Source organism: Rhipicephalus sanguineus, chromosome 8, assembly GCF_013339695.2.
Source record: "Rhipicephalus sanguineus isolate Rsan-2018 chromosome 8, BIME_Rsan_1.4, whole genome shotgun sequence".
NCBI lineage: Eukaryota > Metazoa > Arthropoda > Arachnida > Ixodida > Ixodidae > Rhipicephalus > Rhipicephalus sanguineus.
Genome location: NC_051183.1, coordinates 29,167,786 through 29,195,755, shown reverse-complemented (window position 1 = coordinate 29,195,755; position 27,970 = coordinate 29,167,786). Strand labels below are relative to the sequence as shown.

At 46.1% G+C, this 27,970-nt stretch overlaps 2 protein-coding genes across 3 annotated transcripts; both read left to right on the top strand.

Annotated features, from left to right (window-relative positions):
• On the top strand, positions 1–27,692 carry LOC125759419 (gastric triacylglycerol lipase-like). The gene is made up of 7 exons (XM_049418173.1): positions 1–121; positions 20,654–20,804; positions 22,190–22,282; positions 23,232–23,384; positions 24,352–24,423; positions 26,337–26,405; positions 27,438–27,692. The coding sequence occupies exons 1-7, from the start codon at positions 45–47 to the stop codon at positions 27,690–27,692; spliced, it is 870 nt and encodes a 289-aa protein (XP_049274130.1). The 5' UTR covers positions 1–44.
• LOC119402650 (gastric triacylglycerol lipase-like) lies at positions 1,996–5,947 on the top strand. 2 transcript variants are annotated; one of them, XM_037669769.2, is made up of 4 exons: positions 1,996–2,144; positions 3,739–3,810; positions 4,008–4,076; positions 5,669–5,947. In XM_037669769.2, the coding sequence occupies exons 1-4, from the start codon at positions 2,109–2,111 to the stop codon at positions 5,921–5,923; spliced, it is 432 nt and encodes a 143-aa protein (XP_037525697.1). In that variant the 5' UTR covers positions 1,996–2,108; the 3' UTR covers positions 5,924–5,947. The 2 variants fall into 2 exon arrangements, with proteins under 2 accessions (XP_037525697.1, XP_049274616.1); XM_049418659.1 differs by lacking the exon at positions 4,008–4,076.
• Positions 27,693–27,970: the final 278 nt, after the last annotated feature.

Sequence of the window (27,970 nt, the reverse complement as noted above, 5' to 3'; positions counted from 1 at the left end):
TTGCAGGCTTTGTGTTCGCCGACAGCGGATACGACGTCTGGGTAATGAGTAACAGGGAGTCAAACCACATCTCCAACAGCACGAGGTTTTCACAACGAGATCCCAGGCACTGGAAATGGAGGTAGGAACTGCGTTTCTTTTGTATTGTCATAAGTTGGTTAAGAAAGCGCGAAATCGCACATTTGCTCAACGTTGTCTTCCTTCTGTGTCACTGTAGCTTCGACGAATTAGGACGCTACGATCTGGCCGCTTGCATCGACCACGTTCTCAAAGCCACAGGAGCCCCCAAGCTGACGACGGTCGCACTGTCTCAGGGAGTAATAGCCAACCTCGTGCTCCACTCCGTACGACCTGAGTACAATAATAAGGTGACACGCCTTTCGTGTTTCGTAAGGATTAATACGCAGGCCAAGGGAATGCATTATGTGGATCGTGGATTGGCAGTAGTTAATTGTAGATCTGAGTTTATTTGTTTTGATGCTGTACCGTGGTGCTGTCGATTAATGCTAGTGGGATTTTTCGAAAGTGCACGCGAAGTGCAAGCACTCACACGCAAGATCAACGGGAACAATGCGCTTTCCCGTCGTAACGTAACGACGAACTACGGGAATCACTGCAATTAAGAAAGATTTCCAGGCTTGTTTGGTAGAACTTTGATGTCATCGTAGATTTGAGGATGGAGCTTTCATCATTTCTTGGTCAGACGCATGCATGAAAGCTGTAAAAAATGGCCTTCGAAAATCCCTTTCTAGGACTTCGGTGACACAAAACGGTGGCGTCCATACGCAGACATTAGACGACAGGGTAACATCAGCCTTCGATGAAGGATACATCGGAAGCAAACTTTAAAGCTGGCGTTGTCAGGACACTTGTTGATTTTTCTCATAGTCCCTACGCAAGCGTTAGAGATAACTTGCATCTTTGACACTGTAGAAAGACATCGACAAGCGACGAAGTTACGTGAATAACGATGCTAAAATGACGAGTTCTTGTAGGATAAGTTCTTTAAATGTCATTTTTAAATGGCATGGAAATTCGAGAAACTCGTATCGCATGTTATCAAGAACGAAATAGGCGAAGACTATGAACGTTAACTGCACTATTAGGTTACCAGGAAATGCCCGTGCAATTTATTACGTGATTGCTACGAAAGACGCAAAAAATATTCGAGCAAGCACTTTTTCATCCACACAGGTAGACCTTCTCGTGGCGTACGGGCCTGTCGGAAATCTCACCCACATCGGGCCTCCTACTTCGGTACTAATACCGCATGTCCCATCGCTCATGGCAAGTCGTTTCATTCCAAAACTTACGAAAACTGTGCGATTATAAGTGCAAACTTACAAATATCACACATATTGCAAGTGCCTGATATATTCATTTACGAAACGGAATGCGGGAGGTTACACAATATTCGCACTCCCCAAAATGCTTTCCGGGATCTTTTGAAGTTCTACGCTTACCTTAATTATGGATATTCTTTATTCTATTGCTATGAGTTTATGAAGCAAATGTAAGGGTGGAGGGACCCTAGTCAGGCAGAGGTAATATGCCTTTAGTCCCTTCAACCTAAGCAAAAAAAAAAAAAGATTGTGTGAATAAACTGAATTTAAAATTCGCAGGACGCTGCAGAAGTATTGTTATTATACCTCTTGCCGCTGCTTTCTTTCAGTGATGTGTCACTCATTAGATATATGGACTACCGCTAGATTTAGTGTACCGAACTTATAAATCACTTATCCGGCGCTCGGTGAATGCAACGAACGCATTGTTGTCAGTATTGCCAGAACATGTGCATACAACGACTCTTTTTCTCCTCGTCTTATTGCTCTGAAACTCCTTAATACTTAATATACTTAACATACAGAGCAGCAAAATGGTCTAAAAGTTACCATTTGTGGGATATCGCGAGCGTTTTCATTGAGGTTATAGTATCAGTCACCAATGCAGGAACGACAATAACCAAGTCGAGCCCTCATGCATTTTTACAGAGAATTGTCTACCCGTTCACGCTTGCCGGCTTCCTCGGTACCTCCAGAGGACTCAGGGCATTGATCTCGGGAGTGTGTACTCTTTGGGGAGGCGCGCTCTGCGCGCTCGGATTCACAATGACGAACTTTTGCAGCCCAGAACAGTTCAACGTGGTAAGGCTGAAGCTATTTCAGTATGATATGAAATGATTGCTAAGTGCGTTAGAAAACCAGCAAAACCATCCTCGTTTTCATTGTGACACGTACGTCATAGTAAGGATCTGTGGCACCGCGCAAGTGATTTGCACTGTGTTCTTCCTCTGATAGCGAATTTTCTACACATCCGCCAGTCCCCCAGCCATCCTCTATGGGCTCAGTAATGAAATGACACGTACAGGGGGGATGGAAGCAAACGCCAACAGCACGGTGCGTTTTCATCATGCTCCAACCTTGATGTCAGTAAAAAGATGAACCAGATGAACCAATACAAAGATGAAAATCAACAACCATGCATGGTTCTTGATTGTCCCATGGATGACTCCAGTGGCTTTTTGTCCCCATCCAGGCTACAACCGCTTGAAAAGAAGTGCGAAAGAGCAGAAAATGAAGATCCCGCACCGTTCGCGTTTCTGTCCATCCGAACTGTACGTCAGTATGCGAATTGGAGCTTCCATATGCTCAGCTTAGGTGAATGGCCACTATACCAGGCTGAGCTTACAGTTCTAGTACAAAAACGCTTACTACACGGAAAGAAAGATGACATGATGCCGTACCATGCCCAGTACCTCTGTTATTTAGTTATCTCACCAATCGCAGAGCACTTATACAAGCCGCCATTATTGCTGCATATATGATAAACTATGGACGTGAAATGATTTATATTTGACTGCGCAATCTATCACTTCCAGCTGCTGGCCACAATTTATGTCTTCCCAGCAGCACTCGTGTCAGTGTTGAAGCAGAAATAGAAAAAGAGGGGATTGTGGTATCCATCAACACAATTTTGTGACGCTCAAAGGAACGTTTCCAAAGGCATCATGCAAACAAAGCGAGTGTTCTGGGAGTCCCTTATAACTTCAAATCAACAGCTGAGCTTCCACTAATAGTGAAACAGAGATAACTCAGTAATATTAGGCACTCTAACGCTGGCAAACGATCATACGATCAGCCAAAATGAACATTTGCTTCAGCAAGTACGTGGTGCGTCGACCTTCAGTGATGCTTACCTTTCATCATGAGGCTACAGCTTAATGTGATGAAAATACTACAGTTGCCGCCGACTCCACCCCTGGGAATTATTAAATCGGCTGAAACGGTAAAAATGGCTTAACTGAGCGATATCACCTTGAGACCTCTTCGAGTTGGTCGAAAATACGAAAAACAATTAATTAACCGTGGAAAACGCATGTTCGTTACTTTTTTTTTGTGGTTAGCTTTAAAAAGTTCCCTAGATGAATGTCAAGAACCTAGCAGCTCGTTTGTCGGTTCGCTGAGGTATACCATTCTGTCATTAATATTGCACAACAACAACGCCCAGAAGTAACGTCTATGAACCGGATTACGCTGTTACACGGCAACTTTGCACTTGACAAGGTTACTTCGGAGTGAATTAGCATTACCGACTTGCAAATCTTATGTGGGTACGCGGCATTATCACATTTTACTTATTTGTTGTATTGCTTTTATTATTTAGTAATTTAGGAAATATTCGTAAGGACATAAAGGTTCGTATTTTAGTAATTTTTTGTTGAAAATATTTTTAATTCAGACGCGTATTCCAATGTACATGGGTCACATGCCGATTGGCACAACCGTGCAAAACCTTCTTCATTTTCACCAGGTATTCCCCTGCTTTTCTCATACATACAGTTGAGTCAATGTTGACTCAGCGTTGTGCGCTATAAGATGATACGAGCACAACTTAAAAAATGCATGGGCAGTTTAAGGCAACAAGTAACAAATATTTTGACAATTTGACGCAAGAGCATTGTAGGGATATATTTTCAAGAAATAAAACTAAGGAAATTTTTTTTCCAGGTATACAAAGCCAAGAATTTCGTTATGTACGACCATGGCCCCTTCGGAAATCTTCGCCGATATGGCCAGGTAAAATAAGCTCAAGCTTTTGAGCAACAGTTAACAGTATTTCCTTTGCGCGTCTGGCTTGATACTCTCAAGAGCTTTGACTGAGAATAATGAATGCGTATGCCTTAAATGAACTCCTGCGCAGTCTCATCTGCCTGCACGCTTTCTTTTCTTTCTGGGCTATGATGTAAATGAAAGTGCTTTATGTCGTTATTAGCGGGGACGAAAACATGTCTGTTGCAGAAAAGCTAGTCTCCAGCGCAAATGGAAAAGAAGAATAGAGCAGACGAATCGATGAGGCTATTACGTGTAGCGTTAGATTCTAATCGATGAATTGTATATTGTCCATCGCTAAATGGCCCTATGTCACAGCCGTCAACCAAAAAAATGCACACTACTTCGAAACTGTGTTTGCCCGTGTTCGTTGGCTAAGCATGACACGAAAGCAGTGACAAGAATATTTTGTCCTTGTCAGTGGATATTCAAGGAAGTTATTGCCCCAAAGTGCAGACTTCTGGAATGTCCAGTGAGTGAGGACGTCTTCAGGCTGATGGAAAGGCCAATATTTGAAAACAGTCAATCCAGCAGTCTTTTCCCCGCTTCTATTTTGAGAATGACTTCCTGAAATCCAAAGAAATGGAGATCTAAAACTGTTTCAACGAAGCTGCAAAAAAAGTGGAGATCGCTTTCTCGCACAATGTCTGACAAATTTCTTATCCATGAAGTGCTCCAGGTGGTCAAGAATGGTACGCAAATGTCTCGTTGCATGTTTGATTTTGTGTTTTGCATTCCTTCTGATTGACGCGCTGCCAACCCAGAGAACGCTGGCTCGATTTCCGGCCTCGGCAAACGCTCTTCCGTGGGGGGCGAAATGTAAGACCGCTCGGGTTAAAAAACCAGTGGTACGCTAAGGAATCCCAGGTTGCGAAAATTAATCCAAGTCCCCCACTGCGATATGCCTCATTATTATAGTGACACGCGTACTCGCTTTCCTTTTATCGCGGGGCCACCTTTTACGCTTTCTGGTGACGCGCTTTTTTACTCCGGCACAGGCCGATCACTACGTGCTTCAACCCACATTCTGCTTCGCGAATGACGCCGACTGTTCTACATTGCATGCCCGGCGCGTATATTTGGGAACATTGCAGCTTGTACGTGAGCGTCAGTGATAAGGCACTAGAATGCACTGTGACGCATGTATAAAAGCCCACTGCAAGTCGGCCTAGTTGGACCGTATTCATTTTCACGGATTCACGCAAGCACACGGAAAGGAAGAAGAGATACACAAGGACGAGCGCAAAATATTGCACTCGTCTTTGTGTATATCTTCTTTGTCTCCGTCTGCTTGCGCGAATCCGCGAAGATAAAATCCCACGCCTTTCGCGCCGTCTATCAGTTTACCGAAGGTCGACGACTGTGGTTGCCGCTGTCTGTGTACAGCGTGTACTGCTTGTACTTTGACTTTTCATTTCCCGTGCTGAAGTTCGCTGAATAAAGAGTGTTGTATTTTAACAGCCTGATTGCCCCCTTCTTCACTGTCACGACCCAGTCACAACAGCGTTCTTTTGGCTCGTAAGAACCTGGAAAAATATTGAATTTCTTCTATTTCGCAGAGGACTCCGCCACCGTACCCTCTGGATCGCATACGTTTGCCGATAGCCTTGTTCTGGTCCCACGGGGACACCTTGGCTGGAGAGGACGACGTCGGAACAATGGCTGCGGCTCTTGGTTCCAATGTCATACTGAACTACCCTGTTCCTGTCCGGACGTTTCGCCACCTAGACTTTGCCACTGGATACAGAGCTAACGACATCTTACATAACGTTGCCCTCGAACTCATCCGAAAGCGCATCGGCCAAAACCCTTAATATGAGCGGCCGAGGTGTCTCAGTACGTTACGGTGTTCGACTGCTAACACGAAAGACGCGGGTGTGATACCGGCCACGCCCGTCGCAATTCGATGGAGGCAAAATGCTAGAGGTCCGCGCACTGTGTGACACCAGGGCGAGTTAACGAATTCCGGGAGGTCGGAATGAACCTCAGCCCTATACTATGGCGCGTCTCAGAGCCCGAGTCACATTAGGATGTTGAATCTCATAAATCAAACATACGCCCCCATGACAGTTGAACAAAAGCAGAGCAGACAGAATTTGAAACGTGTAATGTCTCGCTTAAATGTTTTGTGCGCTTCAGTGGCGAAGCCAGAAATTTTTTCTGGAGAGAGGGGGGCTGGTGTGTCAACACACCACACATATATATATATATATATATATATATATATATATATATATATATATATATATATATATATATATATGCCGGGTGTCCCAGCTAACTTGTGCCAAGGGGTTTAAAATGCAATGTTAGAGGCAGGCGAGCGAAATCAGTTGCATATTGCTGACGGCTCTTGCACACTACAGACTATCTTTTGTAATTAATTAATTTGTTAATTAGTATTTTCTAACTAAATTCCTAAATATTGATTTTGGGCAAGAAATAGGATTTGCAAAGGTCGAGAGCGTCTTCAGAAACCCCCATTGCAGTATTTCCGATAAAGAAAGTCTCACGTATGCCATTTTTTCCAAGCTGCAAAGAAAGCCCGCGAAATGCAAAGAAAATTAACCACGTGACTAGGTGCAGCGTCCCCTAGAAAATGCGAAAAGCTTGATGAAATTGCTAGAAGCAGGATTAGAAGCGTTCTGAATGTCAACGAACGGAAACATATTGCAGTGATCGCAAGGTCGTACGAAAGACAGAGATAGAGAAAGGCATAAGAAAGGCTGGGTTGTTGAGCAGGTTACGCCCGGTTTGCTACCCTACACAGGGGGACGGGGAAGGGGTGGAAAGAATAGTCCATACAAACTGCGAAGAAAGATCTACAACCCTTTTTAACACAGAGTTAAACACTGTCCCACTCTATTGTAAAATGCTTGCTTTCTTTGCTATGGGCACCGTGCATACGTTAGTAGCTGCCCCAGTTGCGCACTGCCTCCAGCGCCAAAGCGGCCACGGCAGCAGATTTGGCGGGATATGGGAGCAGACGACGCAGGCAGCGGCAAGCCACTGCGCCGTGCTTTGGTGCTTCGCTTGAGGCGTCTTCTTTCCCTTTTGCTTGCAAGACCTCGTGTGTCCTCAGGCGAACGCGGCAACATAAAATGCATGAGCTGGGGGAAGCAACGGAGGTGACGAGCTCGTTGAGCGAAACTGCGCATACGTAACGCGGGCCACCTCGCTCACTAAGCAATCACAGCTTATCACCCTCGGGCTAACGCGGCAGCGAACTCAGCGGCAGCTTGAAACTGGCGATACCAGCAATTGCACTGTTACGGCTGCTGAATAAAAGAACGCTTTCCATTTGTGTGAACTTGTAGCGCTCAGGAAATATCTATGAATTGTATGCTGGGTGCGCCTCTTGGCATTTCCTACAAAGTGCCTGCTGCATATTCTGCTGTACGGCCCAGGCGTCCAATTAGACCCGCGGTTGCTGTAGTGCAATGTAGCATCCATAAATTCTCACTCGCAAAGGAAAAAAAAAACACCCCATGTATTCACAAAACTCCCTTTGCCGTCGAACGAGTGCGATCCACCGTTCACGCCGATTCCGTTCATATTCTCTGAATGGAAACCGGTAAAAACGCGCGCCCGGAGAATTCCTGTAGCTGTTATTGCACCCAACAACGCAACAATTATTCCTGGAGTTCGGCATTCCTACAAACAGCGCAACCGACACAAAACGAACTGGAGCGAGCAGGGGTGCAAGCGCGAAGCGATGTTTTATGCTAAATAACTCTTACCGTTCACCATCTGCGGCCGGCTGATCGCGTTGATAACGCGGACGGACCGTCGCTCTGGTCACTTGTCAAGCGCGAAAAGCACGAAAAGTATAGCTATCGTAAAAGGCATAGTTGCTCGATTTCACCCCATTGCGAGCTCGTGAGAGCATCCCGCCAAATCTGCGCTTCTTGCCGCTAGGGACACCTTCACTCAGGCAGCGGAGTTACGTCTGCACGGAGCCCATAACGAGGTCCTCTGTAAATAAGAGTTGAAGGATGTAGGTTCACATTACCGCAGAAAACCTCAATCACGGTGGCCCAGCTGTGCGCCTTTCCTAATCTTCTATCTTTCAAGGGCAAATAGAGATCTGGACAGTTTGAAAGTTCTTGGCAAATCAAGCAACGCGTTGAAGGCCGGGACATGGTATAAAGACATACAAGCGTTTTTTTGCACCCAAATATAGGCACCTTCTACCGGCCAGATGAGGCCATGGCACTTGCCTTTATCAAGTCAGCGTCGCGTGTTATCTCAATTTGTTCGCTAGCGGAGCGAACAAATTGAGATAACAAGTCAGCCAATCATGCTTCGTCGCTCGTGTGATCTTAACATGCCGAGCACTGCCGGACTCCAGTTTAGCGCTGTTCACGATTCATGTTTAGACTCCAAGTCGCGATGATCATGCACGCTCAACAAATTTAAGATATTGTACTTTAACAACAGCGCAAAAGAAGGGACCAAGAAGGAGAATACAGATACAACGCTGTTTTGCCAATGATTTATTGCAAGAAAGACTTTGCTTTTCAAGTCAGATAACAAGAATCTGCGCATGTTCATTGTCAAAACCAACACTGGAAAGAGCGTAAAAGCATGCATGTGTCTTCTCTTTTTTGGCCCCATCTTTTGTGCTGTTCAAGTACCACGCATTTAAACTAACACGCCAACTCTGCAATCCTACTTAAAACATTGCAATCTTTTCTGTTCTACTAAGCAGTCTGAGGTGTCGCGAAGAATTTTCACTGCGTCTCTTTGACCATCCGCTAGGTAAGTGTTCTGGCGTATCAAGCGTGGACAGCTTCAGGGCAAGGCGAATACGCAGCACTGCCCTTGCATCGTCTTCTGTTCTGCAAGCATTGACAGGGTTGTGGACGACACCCGCAGCATTCTTCTCCGCGTCTGAAGGGAAATCAACACACACTGACGCCAGCATGTTTTTAGAGATTTGCGATCCCTCTTTGTGCCCGTGCACAGCTAAAGTCCTTATCGTAAATTCTTGAAATATACATTCTAAAACCCGGATGTGATTATGAGGCATGCCGTACTGGGGAACACCGTATCAATTGTGACTATATGAGGTTCTTCAACATTGAACTTGATCTAAGTACACGGGCGATTTTGCATTTCACTCCCATCAAAACGTGGCTGCCCAAGCCGTGAATCCAACCAGGGCTTTCGTGCTTTGCAGCGCAACTGTTTATCCAGAAGGCTACCACGGTGATAAATCTCCCTTCGAGCGGGAGTAAAACCTTCAACAGGCGACAGGCCCACTCACTTCTAAAAATGGAGAAGATGTTAAAAAATGGAGGCGAATGGAGATGAGCCTAAAAATGGAGATGGAATGGAGATGGAGATTATTGTCAAGATTATTCTCAAGGTCTCATAAAGGAAGAGAGTTGGCCTTCCGAAATATTTTAGCTAATGGATGCTACCTACGATTTCCACAAACGAAGGAAAAAAAATTCTGAGGGCGTTTGTTTCCACAATACAAGCCAATGGTCTTTCAAATATAAGAGCGTTGAATACAAACGATACCAAGAGACATACTAGAGGAACAACGAATGAAAATTGAATTGAATTGGGTCTTTATTTTCACGTGTAGTGCATAGGGTATAGCGGGAGTAAAACCTGCGCTAAAGCAGCTTGACTAGCTCCTACTACCTAAAAAAAGGCGTCAGAAGTAGTGGCACATAAATACGAAACAAAAAGCGCGATATACTGGGTAACCGAAGTCCCTCCCTACTCCAAATTCAACAGGCGACAGGCAACGAATAGAGATTGCAGCTTTTAAGCACACTGACCTAATCTTCACATTTTTTTCTTTCAACAAACACAGAGACTAATAAATGTCCGTCGTGCGACTCCGCCCCGACACTCGAACACTTCTCACCAGTGCACGTACCGTCCAGCATACTCTGTCTCTCCTCTCTTCAACGACACAATCGAAAAATTGTCGTGGGAGGCACAACTCTCCGAACTGGACCTGCGAAGTGGACCTGCGAAGCCAATTGGCGACCCTTGACCAGGCCCGGCGAGCCGGCATAGCCAGGGAGTCCTTGAAAGGGTGCTCCAGCCATAACCAAACAAACAGCCTGACTTTAATAATGATGTCGCTCTTTCTCTCTCTCTCTCTCTATCCCCAATACGGAATGAATGAAGCCCGAATGAACTCATTCCCTTTCAATGACAATACGCAGGCGCAATCTTATGGCACGTGTGTAGGCAGCTTCGGCTGCGTCAATCAAGCTCGTCCAAATCGGTGCAACAAATGAAGACGACTGTCGAGGTGGCTTGGCGTCTCGCCAATAGATGTTTCGTGTCTCTGCGCACATTTGGAGAGCTTCAGCTCAGTTCCCTCTCTGCCATTGCGAAGAGCTCGTATTGACACAGCTGAGCAGACACTTGCGGTAGCGTTACAAAGTCTTCACGCAAGCTTCGACAACAGGACAATCACTCCGCGCAATCATGAATTAATGAACTGCCCGACCACGCATGTGCAATAAGAGCATTCAATTAAAGACTTCGTTGACGGATTCCGTGAAATGGTTGTATTTGCTTTTTATTAGACCTCCGGGCGTCGCTCGTTCAAGTTGAAGATTGGAGCGCTGTCACAATGGTATTCTTCTATGAAGACATTACGATTCTTGCTCTTACGTCCTTGATTTTACTGAACGGTGATTATACTGTCAACCGTCGTACACGTATTATGTATAGTGCAACAAGCTAATTTTGTTCGGTATATTGCCTTCAGTTGTGCTATTTCCATGGACGTTGATGTATGGCTTTGTATCCGTGGAAAGAAGAAATCGATATGGACACACGCTACTACATAGAGAGTGTTTGTAGTGATTGGTTAAGCACTGTAACGAGCTGTATATGGCGAGACAGAGCTCTAAACGACGTGCTCGTGTTTGTGTGAAAAGAACCACGATGACTTAACCGTCATCGGGACAATAACGAGGCCCTTTATGCATGAAGAAAATTAATGTATTTACAGAGGATGATGGAACTCTAATGATAGTAAAGAAATAGAACAAGTGCTAAGAGTGCTAACGAAAAGTCAACGATTGAACGAAGCAATGAGTGAGTTCACCGGGGCATAGCGGAGGTCAAGTCCTGGGAGAGGGCTGACGGCTCAACGACGTTGAGTGAAGGCACTCGATGCTTGGGTAGCGTGGTAGTTGCGCTGCTAGCTGCGGTCGTCAGCGCTGCTCACCACCGGGGTCGTTGACCTTGAACGCGCATGGCTCCTGCCACGCTGCTCACGAATGCTGGCCGAGGCTCTCATGGGTAGACACGTGGCTCGCCTGGCGGGAACGTCCTGGCGACGTTTCAACCACGCCAGGCACGAGGTGGTCCCGGGTCGGCCCCATGGTACGAGGATGGCTGGTTTGGCCCCAGGTGCTCGGACGGCTGGTTTGGCCACAGGTGCTTGGACGGCTGGTTTGGCCCCAGGTGGGAACCTGCTGCTACCTCGAGTCCGGAACCCGACAGGTCTCTGTTCCCGCGCCCTGGTCCTTCGATCGCCGGCCACGTCTGCCTCTCTTCTTCCCCTTCTTCTTCCGTCTCCCTCCACCGCTTCTCGCGCCACCGCGTCTCGAGCCGATTCCACCTGTCGTCTTCCTCGATGGTCTCAGAGGCGCGCCGTTCAAACGCGTTTCCCGCGCTTCACTGTTCACTTGGCCCTTCACACACGGCCACTTATCACATCACACATGCCCCTCTTTCGGAAAAAAGTTTTTTTTTCTAAAAAGAAAACTTTGCAAGTATGTTTTAGGCGCATTGACCACTTGTCCGCGCAAGAACACTGCACTGTCATGGTGAACACATGTCCGCAAGAAGTCCACAAGAAATGTTTGAATACACACAAGAAAAAAAAACATTGTAACACTTCCGTGCAGGCTTATGTTACAACCTACTCATGAAGTCGGCTCCTACGTTCTCTGAGCCTCTAATACGTTGAATGACAAAAGAATACTCCTGTATAGCCAAACTCCACCTGAGTACACCACAGATTTCTTACACATTTACCCAGTCATGCGAAAAACTACATCACGTCACACTTTGCATTGCATGCCAATTCATAAACTAAAATATTTACAAGAAATGCAACTCCGTTGTCCGCGGTCAAAATCCCAAAATGGCAGCCAGGTAATAAATTTAGTGCTCAAGTGATGGCATCCCAGACGATACGACTGACATACTTCTGCCATATAGAGCAAAGAAATCTAGACGCTTGGACGCATTTCTGGCCAGACGCCTGTCTGTAAATCTGCAAGGAAATACTCGGACGCCCTGCCAATTCACCATCCTCAACAGAACGATCGGAATGCAACTGACGGCGTCGTCTCTCCGCGCAGCTCGTCAGAAGCGTTCGAGCGAGTTCTTCCGGCGAGCCAACACTTGGCCTTGGGTGATAGGCCGTCAGTGCACCTAATGTCTCAGAGAAAGTGCCTTCTGCACCCGTAGATGCCACAGAAGACACCTGGAGTTCGTCGCGCCTCAAAACGTTATGCACAGGCAATTTGCTCGTATTTTCTGGCTCACCTTCTACAGACTGAGTGCTGAGTTTAACGCTGTTGGCCTTTCCATTTTGGCCATCCTGCGCGACCATGTCATCATATACGGACAACCGTACTTTACTAGCTGTTCCGTCCACTTGGACCTGTACTTCCTCACTCCATTCCGTCTCTTTTGGACACACCGCATGTGTCTCGACATGAGAAGTTAATCGCTCTCCCTTTACAAGCGAGTTCTTCGCATGGTTTTTGATCATGCTTGTGGCCCCTGTTACCTCATCCAAAGGTACACATGAATCGGCGGCCACCACCTCGGAGCTTTCCTTGCGAAAATCGCCGGCGTTATCCAGGTCAGCCTTTAACACACCTTTCATGGAGTTATTCGGAGACAATCTTACTTCATTAAATGTGCTTAGCCTCTCAGAGGTTCTAACGCACATCTTATTCAGACTGCAACTGTTCTGCTCTATGTTTTCGAAGTTGTCCTCCGCCTCATTAAGCTCAGCAACAACGTTACTTTCTTGGCTGCCAACCTCTCTGCATTCCTCTATCTGAGCCCCTGGCTCTAAAGAAAGGGAATGGCGAGGTACAATGCTGCCGCTAAAGAGAGACACTGATTCGCTCCTGTCGGCCCTGCCTTCGGAGCACACACCTGGCATCTGCGCTTTTGATCCCAGAAATGAAAATTCCTCCCGCGACTCCCTGCTTGCTCGTCGCGTCGTTTCAATCTCCGCCAGTTTAAGCCTTAACTGCAGCGTTTTCCGTTTCAGCTCTTGAAGTTCTCTTTCCTTCTTTCTCATTTCTCTTTCGAACTCCATCTGCTCGATCCTGTCTTTTACTTCCTCAGCCCTCTCTTCGCGAATTCGCCTCTCGCGTTCCTCGCACCATGCCACCAGTTCCTCGCCTTCTAGCCCCATGTGCCTCGCCAACTGTTCTAAATCTGCTCTGCTCATCTTTGATCGGTCTTCTGTACTCTTAGCGAAATGCACTAACTCCTGCGACTAATAATGCAATAAACGGCTTCGTCCTGTCGCCTTGGACGCCAATGTAACGAGCTGTATATGGCGAGACAGAGCTCTAAACGACGTGCTCGTGTTTGTGTGAAAAGAACCACGATGACTTAACCGTCATCGGGACAATAACGAGGCCCTTTATGCATGAAGAAAATTAATGTATTTACAGAGGATGATGGAACTCTAATGATAGTAAAGAAATAGAACAAGTGCTAAGAGTGCTAACGAAAAGTCAACGATTGAACGAAGCAATGAGTGAGTTCACCGGGGCATAGCGGAGGTCAAGTCCTGGGAGAGGGCTGACGGCTCAACGACGTTGAGTGAAGGCACTCGATGCTTGGGTAGCGTGGTAGTTGCGCTGCTAGCTGCGGTCGTCAGCGCTGCTCACCACCGGGGTCGTTGACCTTGAACGCGCATGGCTCCTGCCACGCTGCTCACGAATGCTGGCCGAGGCTCTCATGGGTAGACACGTGGCTCGCCTGGCGGGAACGTCCTGGCGACGTTTCAACCACGCCAGGCACGAGGTGGTCCCGGGTCGGCCCCATGGTACGAGGATGGCTGGTTTGGCCCCAGGTGCTCGGACGGCTGGTTTGGCCACAGGTGCTTGGACGGCTGGTTTGGCCCCAGGTGGGAACCTGCTGCTACCTCGAGTCCGGAACCCGACAGGTCTCTGTTCCCGCGCCCTGGTCCTTCGATCGCCGGCCACGTCTGCCTCTCTTCTTCCCCTTCTTCTTCCGTCTCCCTCCACCGCTTCTCGCGCCACCGCGTCTCGAGCCGATTCCACCTGTCGTCTTCCTCGATGGTCTCAGAGGCGCGCCGTCCAAACGCGTTTCCCGCGCTTCACTGTTCACTTGGCCCTTCACACACGGCCACTTATCACATCACAAGCACAAACATTTAATTGCCCTTTGCGTGAATGTACAATCAATAAATGGTGGGTTTGGGCTCTTGCTGGTAAATCTGTATGTGCCAGGTGAAGAACACATATATAAAGAATATATTATCCGGGTTTCACGTTCCGAAATTGCGATATGATTATGAGACACGCCTTAGTGGCGGGTATACCGGAAATTTCTACGACCTGGGGTTCTTTAATGTCTATCAAAGTATAAGTACGTGGGTATCTAGGATTTCGTGTCTGTGGGAAAGCGACCGTCTCGGCCAGGGTCGAACTCGGGACCTTCGGGTCAGCAACCAAGCACCGTAATCATTTAACGTGCTATTCATTTACAGTGCTAATTTCCCTGCATGAATGTGAAATCAGTTACTTGTTAAAAGCGTGACAGCATGTTTTGCCGACGCATGTGACGTGATGATTTCTTCTCTATCTCTGCGCAGATGCTGTGTTGTTGTTGGTTTCGGCGCAAGGCTTCCGTATATATTGCGTATGCCAGCGATAAACCAGTGGCTGCTAGTTCAGCGCCTTGTCTTTCGTTCCTTCACCGTCCCGTGTGCAGAGCTGTTTGTGATCCTGTCTTTACCGTAATCACTGTACCGCCGCGGAGGATTCACGTGAAGGATACAAAAGACACAGGTATCTAAGGCACATATTAAGGACTGGTACAAGTAGACACTCGCCCACTGTTTGAGTACTATTACTCCTAAAGAAGCAATAGGTATTCGAGCGAGCCACACGATTGTTGTAATCGGCCACTTTCCTCGCGGCTATGGTTCGGAACCTGGCCGATGCGTCCGCGACGGCTGTGCAAACGCCTACGGCATCAGCTGCTCTACTCCACTACGACGGCATTCGTGCATCTACTACGATGTGCACCATGGCCGCCACGTGCTGCAGATTTCTCGCAATTGCAGCAACAACCAGTCGCGAGAGTGAACGCAATCTCCCTCGCAAGTCTTTGCAAGTGCCCAAGCAAAGAGTCTGGGCTGTGGCGTCCATTTGCAAGCGGTAACGACGCCGCTCAATAAGGTAACGAAATCGCCTATTCCAAATCCTTGTCTTTCGCGCAGTGCTCTGGAACGTGAAATGGCGTGTCATGTGTGTTCAACAACGTAGCTCGAATGTCGGTGGTATCTGATCGAATGGTACGTCCCAATATGAGACAGCTTAATATACATGCCTCGTAGCACTCTTCCTCGCATTTTTCTCTAGCTAGGGGCAGCCGCGACATGGATGGTTCGTGCCAAACTTCTGCAGCGTTGTTTTTGTCCTTGATAGCCATAACTAGTGCCAAAGAAGACATGAGAAGGGAGGCCGCCATGACACCCGTGAGTAGTTGTGAATGTTTCTTGTTTTTTTTTGTTATTTTTTTGACAGCCTTAGTAGAAGAAACGTGTCACTACAATCCATTACCCAACCATTACGTGCCGTCCGCAAAGTAATAGATACTAACTTTTCAGAACCATGATAGTAGGCATGCTGCGTATATTAATTATTGTAGTCTTAGCCATTGTAGCCGTTGCAGTAATAGCAATATCTCGGGTTTAACGTCCCAAAACCACGATATGATTATGAGGCACGCCGTAGTGGAGGGCTCCGGAAATTTCGACCACCAAGGGTTCTTTAACGCGCACCTAAATCTAAGAATAAGGGCCTCAAGCATTTTCACCTGCATCGAAAGGCCGCCGCCTCGGCAGGGCTTCCATCGCGCGACCTTCGGGTCAGCAGTCGAGCGCCATAACCACTAGACACACCATGGCGTCGCAGCCGTTGGAGCAAAGGTACGTGTGGAGATTTCTGTAAGACCATTGTTGGCCGAAGCAATTAAAGTGAGTAATTATGTAGGAGATAAATGTAAAGAGGCTTTTAGGAGTTTGTTGTACGGTTCTTTTGTATATTAAGGGAAAGTGTCTTTTTTCTCTGCTTTTTTTCAATTTCTTTGTGATGTCCTAACCTTTCTTCTTTATATTAACTTACATTAATTTTTTCGGTTTTACATACGAGACTATCTGTGGTGTAACTGTGCAAGCGAGGATTCTAGCTGTTCATGAGCCAAGGAGTAGCCCGCCCCATCCTTGAGCACTATCACTTTCTTATAATGTAAATCAAGAGATTCTTCATTAAAGCAGGCGTGAACATACGAGAAAAAGAAATTGCGAAGTGAATGGGTAATACTGACTAAAAAAAAAGCTAGTACCCTTCGTCATGAGATATAAGTGTATAAAAGTTGATGATGTTGCCTTGTCGGCTGAATTTCATATCGACTCGGGAAGAGGATCTTTTGCAGCAATGATATGATTATCATGCTGACACAAATAGCAAAAAATGCACGCTGCTTCCATCATCTCTGACGCAGTGCGGTCTTGTAAGATACCACGGTTACCCATGCGAAACGAGCTACGCGACCACCGATGACGGGTTCATGCTGCAAGTGATCAGGGTCGCTCATGGCATTCGCAACGACGAGCCAGCCCCACAGGCGGACGAGGGAGAGGGCGGCAACGTCGACATCCTGTGCTCTTCGTACCGCCATTGCTCGAAAGCGCAGCCGTCTACTTCATCAATTTCCCATCGGAGAGTCCAGGCGAGTAGCTGTTAGCGACAAAACTTTCGTTGAATCTGTTAAACGCGGTGATCTACAGATAAAGATAGAGAAGGTAAAGCAAAAGCAGGGAGGTCAACAAGAGGGCATCTTTAATAGGCGACCCTGTACTTAGAAAATGGAATGAATAGCAACGCTTTATTTTCACTGAAATGATTCACACAAATTTCTGCGAGAACATCCGGATCCGTTGCCACTATGGCTAGTTAAGGGCGCAGGAAAAAAAGCAAAGAGAAGTGACTATCAACCAGTGTTGGCGGTAACGCGTTACAAGTAACGGCGTTACCGGTAACGCGTTACTTTTTTCGGTAACTTAGTAACGTACTCGTTACAATTTAGAAACTGTAACGGGTAACGTACTTACGTTAACATTTTTCGGTAACGTGTGGTGTCACGTTACTCGTTACTTTTTCATCCTGGGGTTGCAGTCTTCTCAGAGCTCGCCCTGACAAATTCTTTTGTCGCAGCGTCGGACTGCTGTCGGCCTGCCAGGCATTGACCAAGAAAGCGCGGGCGGAATCGCTTTTCTTTTTTGTGGAAATTGTGGGGACCAATTTTTTAAGACGCGCCGACTCCTTGTGTGGAGGTTTTGGCCATCGCCACACAAAGCTTGATGAAAGCCGCATAATTCGCCATGAGAAGCTGTACGGACATGCTTCTCGTGGAAGTGGATGTAGCAGGTGGATTGCTGGCACCTGCGCCTTTTCGTGCCCAAATGACAGGCCGGCCGAAGAGAAAGCGCAGGGGCTGGTTTACTCCATACCACGTGCTGGTCGTGAAATTTTGTACGTGGGTAACGTGGGGGAAACAAAGAACTCCCTCGAAAGACTGCGACAACATAAAAACGATGCCCGCAAGTTCGCGTGACAAAGGAGTACACTCGGTGAGCATAGCATGATAAACGACCACCGCATCGAATTCGACAACTCCACGTCGTCGACTTAAGCGGCTTTCTGTGGAATTCTGGCCGATCCAGGCGACAGCCGGTAACGTCAACCGGTCTACAGGTGCGCTGCCGATCAAGAGTCTGCCTTATTGTGGAGAATTGGCGTGACCCCCGGCTGGAAGAAAACCCTGAAAAAGAGTGCGAGCGGGACGCGAAACGTAGAGCTTTTTCTTGTAATGCAAAAAAAATCTTTTTTTTTTACTCAGTACCTTAATACCGCTGTCACACGAACAGCCTTAACCGCGGTTAAGCTAACTACGGTTACGGCTAACCACGGTTACAGGTAGCTACACGGCAGACATTACCGCAGGTAGTGTACTAATCGTGGTTATTGCAAACGGGTGATTCCACGAGAGATCGACACGGATCCGAAAACAAATATTTAAAGTTTAATTGAGTATTTTATATTTTATGCATGTCCCATGCCAGCAGCCCGAAAAGGAACTTATTTTCCTTATTAACTGCATAATTTACGAGGGAGAAATATCAAACACATTCAATCCGGAGGGACCAATTTCATTACCTGTCGTTCTCGAAAGTTCACGACGTTGTAAACAGAAATATTATCGTTACAAAGAAGATATTTTGTGTATGAAATGTATGCGCAACAAAGAGTAAAGTAACATTGTTTGAAACTTGTAGAGCTAAGGAAACTGTTTTTGAAAAATGTCTAAATATGCGACGCTTTATAGTAGCTACAAAGTTGATAAGGCCTATCAACTTTGTTTCAAAAAATAAATTTTGCTTTTTCTATCTGCAACTGCAGCGAAGCTTCTGGTTATTGAACTCCTGAGCGAGTGAGGCTGATCTTGAACACCCTCACATAAACGCTCGCAATTTTTGCGGTAAATATACAGGTTAAAGTGAACAAAAATTGTTTATGCACAGATATTTTTTTACGTAACTAGCCCGTTTAACCATTTCTTTATTACTACAAAATTTGCGCATTTATTTTGCTAGCAGAAGCACACCATCAGAATTATTGTAAATTTCTTGAGATTTCATTGATGCCTTCTTTGCGAATAGCGTTGATGATTGACTCTCATATTCTGTATAATGTCACATTGACAAAAACGGCTTCACCATGTGTCAGAGTCAGAAGCCATCACACGTAACTCTAAAGGCAACTTTAAGCCCCTATACCATTGCTGAGGTCCGGTACATTTGTGCAAGTAATACTCATTAGATCAGAATTTTGGGTATATTCGTTGTTTGGGTTAGAAATTTTATGTGAAACAAATTTCAGATTTAAATTATTGCTATTGTGGGTTCGTGCAGCAAAGGCACATCGATTATAATTTATGATTGCGGAGTAACGGCAAGGTAACGACCGTTACTTTTTTTTCGGTAACGGTAACGGTAAGGCGTTACATATTTTTGTAGGTAATGTAGGGCGGTAACGCGTTCCTTGTTTTATAGTGTAACGGGTAACGTATTTAGTTACTTTTTTTCAGTAACGCCTACAACACTGCTATCAACAAATGGCACATGTACATAAAAACACAAAGACAACCACAAGCACTAAGTGCGTCTAACTCAATGTCATGAAGTGTCGATAAACTGGAATTTCTCTCTTTTCTTTCAAACGTTCACGCTCCCTGCGCACAAGCCTTATATTGAGTTGAATATTTGAGGAACGCATCACAAGCACGTGCACATTTACACAAGACACTAACAAAGCGAAGCTTCCTAGACAATTTTCAAAAAACGATTATTGCGATTCCAAACTAGCCAAGTCGGGTAATTATCGATCTGTATACCTGAACCACTTATGCAAGCAGAACCGAACATCTGTACGCCTTTTCTTTCTCTGACTTCCCTTGTAGTTTTGCTTGTTTTTGTCCCAAGTGCTGTTTTTAAGCATGTTTTGAAAACAGATAAGCAGATATACTTGTAGGAACTGGTAGTAACTCTACATCACCGTGCCATGACTACGCATGGCTGCAAGATTCACTAGTATTTAGCGACGAAGCGGTACGTCCTGTGTTCCCAACTGATGTACCCGTGATCGCGGTCACAACATACTTTTTTTTAACGGTAGCAGGAACTAATGCATCTTTCTACAAAAGCAGTAATTAACCTTTGAAACATCAGGAAATAGCTTACCCTTGCACATTCTTTCGCATAGGAAGGATTCCACCCCCTGGGAAAAGTTAAAATCATACCGCTTCCGTCAGCTGCCCGTCACAGGGTACGCATTCGCTTCTTTAGTTTATTAACGCGCTCCTAGATTGCGCTTTCTCCACCAAATTGTCCTAAATATTTGTAACAGTGACATAGGGAATGTTAAGTCCCACGTGCTTTACCCTTTTAGAGATAGATCCTAATGTCTTTAGATGGATGGCTCAATCCCCCCTTTTTTCAGGTTTTCTGTTCGCCGATAGCGGATACGACGTCTGGGCAATGAGTAACAGGGAGTCAAGGCAATACTCAAACAGCACGAGGTATTCACAACGAGATCCCAGGCACTGGAAATGGAGGTAGGATCTGGGTTTCTTTTGTATCGTGTTAGCTAATAACAGCTCCAAACCACGCATCTACGTAACACTTCCTTTTCTCTGTATCACTGTAGTTTCGATGAATTAGGACGCTACGACTTGGCCGCTTGCATCGACCACGTTCTCAAAGCCACGGGAGCCCCCAAGCTGACAACGGTCGCATTTTCTCAGGGAGTGCTAGCAAGCCTGGTGTTGCACTCCGTACGGCCAGAGTACAACGATAAGGTGATACGCCTTTCGTAACGACATACGTCACGGGATGACGCGAGAGTGCGATGTACGAATTATGGATGGGCGTCGTCTCATGGACCACAGTCATAAACTTTTGATATGCACGTGTTTTCTTTAAGGTGAAAGCCCTAGATGCCTCATCAAGCACGGAAAGTGACCATCGGCCTCAACGCGAGTTACTCAAATAACCATCATGGGATGACGTCACTCTATGAGGTTGTCATGACGTCACAGGTCGCGAGAACTTGTGACATCATCATGACGTCGCATAACGTGACGTCATCGCATGACATTGCCGCTTGGTCGAAAGTGGGCCGATACCGGAGGCCCTTCAGCCACGGGAGGTGCGGTAAGCTTGCAATGGCTCCGATCCTGGAGGCAGTACAAAACCACGTTTGCGTGCTTAATGCTTTTGGATGCGGGGCGGGGGGTCGGGGGAGGAGGGGAGGGGAGAAGTAATGCAACGTACAGAGGAAGAAAAAGCAGAAGATGGCTTCCGCCTTGGAGTCGTCTTCGGCAAATGCATAAACAACGGATGTCATTTTTTTTTTTTTGCTGTAAGGGGGTTATATCAATAAAAGCTGCAGTACGATGTTTCTGAAATTAGCATAAATACAAGCGCTGACATACATGAACAAGCAAAACAATATGCCTTCGAAACGCACCGTAACTTCGAACTACCCCTACCACTGCAATTAAGAGAACATTTCCAGAGAGTTTCGGCCCAGCTCGCACGTCAGCATAGATTTGAGGTTGTTGTTGGTAACATGCAAACATGCAAGCTGTACAACGTTGGATACGAAAATCTTTTTAGAGGACTCCGCTGCCGCGCAGCCGTGGCGCGCGTGCGTGGATAATGCACCACAGAAACCACATGGTAATATCGGTCTTTGGTCTCTCATAATCAGAGACGAACTCAAAAGCGGCATGTGAAAGGACATTTTCACTTTTTCTGAACAGGTCCCTTCTGAAAGCAATAGACAGAGCTACGTTTTATGGCGAGTTAGAAATGTAGTGACATGCAGCTGGTAATTAATGCGTACTTGTTAAGTCTCGAAATGCCATTCGGCCTTCGCTAAACGTCATAGCAATATGACAAAAGTCATATCGCACACCCTTTAGAAGTAAACAGGCAAAACAAAATTAGGAATCTTTAACCCTATCGGGGAAATGAAAGCAAGCAAAGTTTTTCGTGTGCGCGTCTAACCTACTATTAACGCGATAGCTCGAGGGAATGAGAGGAAGCTCGTAGTAGCTTCGCTTAAAAGCGCATGAACGTAAACGATGTTATTGTCCTACCATAAAATGTGCGTGAAAGTAATTCTGTCAGTGCTGCAAAAGACATACAAGATGCTAGCAAAATCTTTTTCTCTGCGCAGGTAGACCTTCTTGTGGCGTACGCCCCTGTCGGAAATCTCACCCACATCGGGTTACCCCATTCGGTGCTGATACCACATGTCCCTTCATTCATGGCAAGTTCGTTCGTTCCAAAACTTATTAAAACCGTGCAGTTATAGTGTAGGCTAGTAAGCACCAAAGACATATTTGGGATAACATGTTTCGAAACCAGACACAGAGTGAAGCGCACGTTATCGAAAGGCTATTGATCACATGCGATATAGTCATAGAACCGTGTAGATTACAATATGCTAGAGGTTATACAGGACAAGTTCCATGGCATTCTGATGGGCCTGGTTTTTAAGGCGGATGGCTTAGCCCAACAAACGGGCATGTGCCACAGAAATCAGTGCGGCCGATCAGAAAACTATCATCAACATAAACGTGCACGTTCCACAGATATTGCGTAAATCCCACTACACACAACTTCAAGTAAAAAGGAAGAAGGCAACAGTTAGCCCAACAAATGGTGCGGGCGTTACCATAGTCAAACCACTGTCACGTGACACTTTGTGGTTATAAAATGTGGTGGCTATACTACCACCTCAAAGCTTATGAAAGAGTGTTTAATAAAGAGCGTGATACAACACATCGGAGCATCTTAAGCGAGGGCTTCTTTGTAAACCTGTCGATAAGAGCGGTATGGTCAAGACGCAATGAAACTATACTACTACCTCAAAGCTTAACAAAGAGTGTTTAATAAAAAGCAGTGAATCAACATATCTGAAAGAGTTGAAAACATAAAAATGCGTTAGTATGACGAAGGCAACGCCACCAGCTTTGCTGTTTCGTCGGTGCCCGCGAAGCGGAGCTGGTTCAATTTTTTGCCTAATATACTTAACTAACACCGAAGTTGTTCTCAAGGCTCATTCACACGTGTGACTAGCACCGGTCGCACGAAGCGGTATAGCTTACGGCGGTGCGGTATAGATTACTAGAGTAATGGTTTCAGTTGCCAATGCAGCAACGACAGTAATCAAAGTTGTAAGAGTCGAAGGCAACCTCTCGCATCCATCTTTACAGAGAATCGTCTACCCGTTCTCGGTTGCCGGTTTCCTCGGAACTACCAGAGCTCTCAGGGCGTTGCTCTCGGGAGTGTGCACTCTTTGGGGAGGCGCATTCTGTGTTCTCGTGTTCACATTAACCAACATGTGCAGCCTAGAACAGCTGAATGTGGTAAGGATACAGCCACCTTCAGTATAACCTGAAGTGCTAGTTCAAAGGGCTTAGATAACCAGCAAGATCGCTCATGTTGTCATTGTCACGTGTCACAGTAAACATTCGTGACACAATGAGAGGCATTTTCACAGTGTTCTTCCTATGGTGCCGGGTTTTGTACACCTCTGCCAGTCCACAAGCCATCACGTATTAGTGATGGCTCAACCATTGAACGGCACCGACGCCGCATGCAAACTGGAGCCGGAGTTTGTCGGGCCTTCACTCATTAGTGGCATATGCCGAGCATGGTGTTCTGGGTCAACTTCAACATGTACAAAAACGCTAAAGGCAGAAGAAATATGACGTCAATCCGTAGCTCGTTTACCAAGGACATTACGCCGCTACATGGTCATTTAATTTTTAGCAATCCTATTTCGGAGTAGGTTATGATTCCAGATTTGAAAAGCTAACGCGAGCATGTACCCTTCTTACTGCAAATCCGTTTTGAGGAATCCCGCAAGGTGGCGGAAGGGTTGAAGGAAACTGACAATCACCTGTTTGTGGTATGAGGCCACAAGGAAATCCATACGGATTTCTGAGAAAGAAAACTTCTTAGTTACATCCTTTTCCGGGGATCGAACCCGGGACCAACGCCTTTCCGGAATGCAGAACCGATTTGAAGTATTCTGTGTCCTGTCCATGAGGTTCGAGTTGTCCATTAATTCGCCCTCGCGCTGCCAACTGCTAGCGTTCTGGTTCGCTCAATCGATAGAGGACCGCGTCGGAAAGGCGTTCGTCCCGGGTTCGATCCCCGAACAAGGACGAATTTTTCGGCAACTAAGCAGCTTTCTTTCTGAGAAATTCGCGTGGATTTCCTTGTGGCTTCGTGCTACAAAACGGGTGGTTGTCTATTTTCTTTTCTTAGCCTTCTCACATTTTACTTATTCGCTTCAGTAATTATTTGTTGTAACTTTTTTTATTTCAGACTCGGATTCCCATGTATATGGGTCACATGCCCACTGGCACAACTGTGCAAAACCTTCTTCACTTCCACCAGGTACCCATCTCTTTTTTCTCGTTCGCTAAGTGGACTATAGGACAACCTATATTTGGCCTTGTGCGCTAGAGGGGTATACAATGCGGAAAACGCATGAACACTTTAAGACCTTCAGTAACATTTGCTGGCAGGCTAGATGGTGATGCATAGTTCATTAGTGAAAACAGCACAAACGAAGCGAAACACAAGGAAGACACGGGACAGAGTGCTGACAGCACTCTGTCCCGTGTCTTCCTTGTGTATAGTTTTCGCTTGTGCTGTTTTTTACCTATGCACTTTAAGACGATAGATAACAAGTTTTGAAGAGTCAGTGCAAGGCCACTGGCGGATATATTGATCATTCAGTGCAGGGATAGTTATGCTCAGTGGTAGTAGTCGAGAAACAGAGAAAGGAAAGAAGGGTGTGAATGCTTACTAAACCTTTAGCAGTATGCTAAGTTACATGAGCAATGTCCAAGGTTTACAACAACACCAGGCACTCGGCTTGTTTGGCAAGTACTTCCACTTTAATGTTTCACCTTTTTAGCGCACATACAAAAAGGGACGAAAATCGACGCGGACACAGCGGAAAAAAAACGTGAAACATGAATTACCAACATGCCCAAGCATACGGTCTTTCATTTTTAAATTTCGCGTCGAAATTTATGAGCGTGACGTCACGGATTTCAAAGAGTACTTATGTATTTCAGCGACAGTGTCTCAACTATATTTCCTGAAACTTGGTAAAAGTCTATGGCCCTCACAGAGGATGATGTACTTCATTCCTACTGATTGGAACTACGTAGGACCTGGCAGACGCCGTGAAATTCTACGACGTCACAGCGTTTGGTGCGAGAATTTCAAGGTGGCGTTGCCACGCACATTGTCTTTTCGCGCGTCTTCTCGCTTATCGAGCGTCGCCTCGCGCCAAGCGTGGTGGTCTTGGAATTGTGAAAGAGCATGTTGCTCACATGAGAAACAATGTTCGTTTCTTTAGTGTCCCTTTAACAGATTAAAAGTACTTGTCATTGCCAACGATAACGATGAGACTCTTTATCCTTTTGTGACAAGGACTATCCGTCTTTCAGCGTCAATAAGTGTTCGTATGTGTGCTCACTGTACTGGGGACGGCACAGTATCGATGACGCCATTATGCCTTGTGTTTAATTCGCAGCATTTATCCCATTATATGATGACATTAGCCGCATTTACAATAAAAATGTGTACTGAATAGTGTCACTTGAGCATGTTATTGCCCAAATGTTTTGTGTTCTTTCCGATTAAGCACACAGAAGCACGAACAGACCCTTCCAGTCAGTCAGAACTAGTACAAAACTAGTACTCAGTCGGAGGCGCCTGCCACGTGCCTCGCATAGTAGCCATTTACGCGTACGAAAGCCCCGCGTATTTCAGTATTTCATTTTCAACTGTCTTTCCTTTGCACCATGTTGCACATCGAGGTTTTGCTTGCGCAAGCGTGAAGCATAGCACGGCCGTCGAAATAAATCCAGGTATTAATGAAACAGTTGAAGTTTTATTGCCGCAGTTAAATAATGTACTGGTGATGTCATGAATGGCACCATCACACAGTTGCTGCCACCATACCGACGTCGTGTGTGTTAGTTGGATGCGCTCGAGCATAATGTAACTGTATGGAGGACCCGATAGCGAGATGCCTCAAAAATGCTTCCCTTAAAGGGGGTGCCGTTGCACGTGGGGCGTCTTTTTAAACTTCTTTAAAGCTGATTTCATACTGCATGGTATTCATGTTCGTGCTGTCTGCGCAAACGCTTTAGTACTTTGAGTATTGCCTTATGATATCAGTACAATATTGTCTCACATAAAATCCTTGTGGTGTGGGTCATAGTATATAGCCTTCATTGCACGGAAACTGGCCTCTGAATCAAGCCTACCAAACAAAGTTTCCTTTCCAGGTTCACAAAGCCAGAAATTTTGTGATGTACGACCATGGTCCCTCCGAAAATCTTCGGCGTTATGGCCAGGTGAGTGAATATCAAGCTTATCAACGATCGTCGATGGCATTCACTTTACGCGTATGTCTTGACTATCAATAAGTGTAATAAATACTAATGGATGTGTAGGCATGGAAGGAGTGTAAGTGCAGACTTCTGAATTGTCAGGGGAATCAAGGAGTCTTGAGGCTGATGTTAAGGATAATATGTTTAAACATCCTTTCCATCAACGTTTTCTGCTGTTCTATTTTGGGAATGATTACATAAAGTCCAAAGGGGTGTTTATGAAGAATTATTTCGTGGATGCTGAAAAAAGAAAAAGGCATGGAGATCTCGTGCTCGCGCAAGGTATCACAAATTTTGTACCAGGAAGGGCACCATATGGCCAAGACTAACATGCCTGATTGTCTGCTTTAACGCGAAAGCCTTAGATGCCCCATCAAACGCAAAAAGGGACCATCGACGTCGGTGACGTCTACACGAGTAGTGCAAAAATCATCGTGTGATGGCGTCAACCCACTACGTCATCATGACGTCACAGGTCATCAAAACTTGCGGCATCATTGTGACATCACACGATGACGTCATCACATGACATCGTCGGTTGGTTAAAGATTGACCTATCACGAGGCACTGCAAAACGACGTGAGGTACAGAAGGCTCCCAATTCCTCCGATCGCGGAGGCATTGCAAAACCACGTTGGGTGCGGAATGCTTTCCGGCGGGATCAATACAATTGACTGAGAATAAAAAGATGACTTAGCTTTCCGGTTGGCTTAGGCAAATGCATAAGGGACCGTGTAACTATTGGTCTTGGATTTTATCTGCTTGTCGCGCTGCTAAGCTTAATGGCGAGGATTCCATTGCAGGCCACGGCGGCAGTTCTTGGTTAGGGGCTAAGTACAGTGACACCCGTGTACCTATATTTATTTGCACATTAAGGAACTCCAGATTGTCGATATTTGTCCGGAGAGCACCGCTGTGCCATACCTCATAATTATATTGCCGTTTGCACCCGTGAAACCTCAACAAAAATATGACTCAATTTCTTTTAATGCGCAGAGGACTGCACCAGCGTACCCACTGGATCGCATACGTTTGCCGATAGCCTTGTTCTGGTCCCACGGAGACAACCTGGCCGGAGAGGCCGACGTCGGAACAATGGCTGCCGCTCTTGGTTCCAACGTCGTATTGAACTATGAGGTCCCTGTTCCTACCTTCCGCCATCTGGACTTTGCCACTGGATACAGGTCTAACGACATCTTGCATAACGTTGCCCTCGAACTCCTTCGAAAGCACCTCGACGAAGATCCTTGATGCCCATTAAATGCAATTAGAATAGCGAAAATATATGAGCGTTAATGTCATCTGGGATGTTCTCTGCACATGAAGCGTTGCAATGATGCCCAAATGCGTTATAAGGCAAAAGAAAGCCTCGCATGTCTCATCATACACGATAATTGGCCGTCGGAGGCCCGCGCCGTAGGCGTCAACACGAGCGATGCAAAAATCTTCATCAAATGATGACGGCACCATATGACGTCATCATGACGGCGCAGATCGCCAAAATTTAAGACTTCATCATGGCGTCACTA

Coding starts and splice junctions, on each gene's coding strand:
- LOC119402650 (XM_037669769.2), top strand. CDS start 2,109: ATGACGAACTTTTGCAGCCCAGAACAGTTCAACGTG. Junction 2,145..3,738: donor GCCCAGAACAGTTCAACGTG/GTAAGGCTGAAG, acceptor TTTTTAATTCAG/ACGCGTATTCCAATGTACAT. Junction 3,811..4,007: donor ACCTTCTTCATTTTCACCAG/GTATTCCCCTGC, acceptor TTTTTTTTCCAG/GTATACAAAGCCAAGAATTT.
- LOC125759419 (XM_049418173.1), top strand. CDS start 45: ATGAGTAACAGGGAGTCAAACCACATCTCCAACAGCACGAGGTTTTCA. Junction 22,283..23,231: donor CACATGTCCCTTCATTCATG/GCAAGTTCGTTC, acceptor CCATCTTTACAG/AGAATCGTCTACCCGTTCTC. Junction 26,406..27,437: donor ATCTTCGGCGTTATGGCCAG/GTGAGTGAATAT, acceptor TTTAATGCGCAG/AGGACTGCACCAGCGTACCC.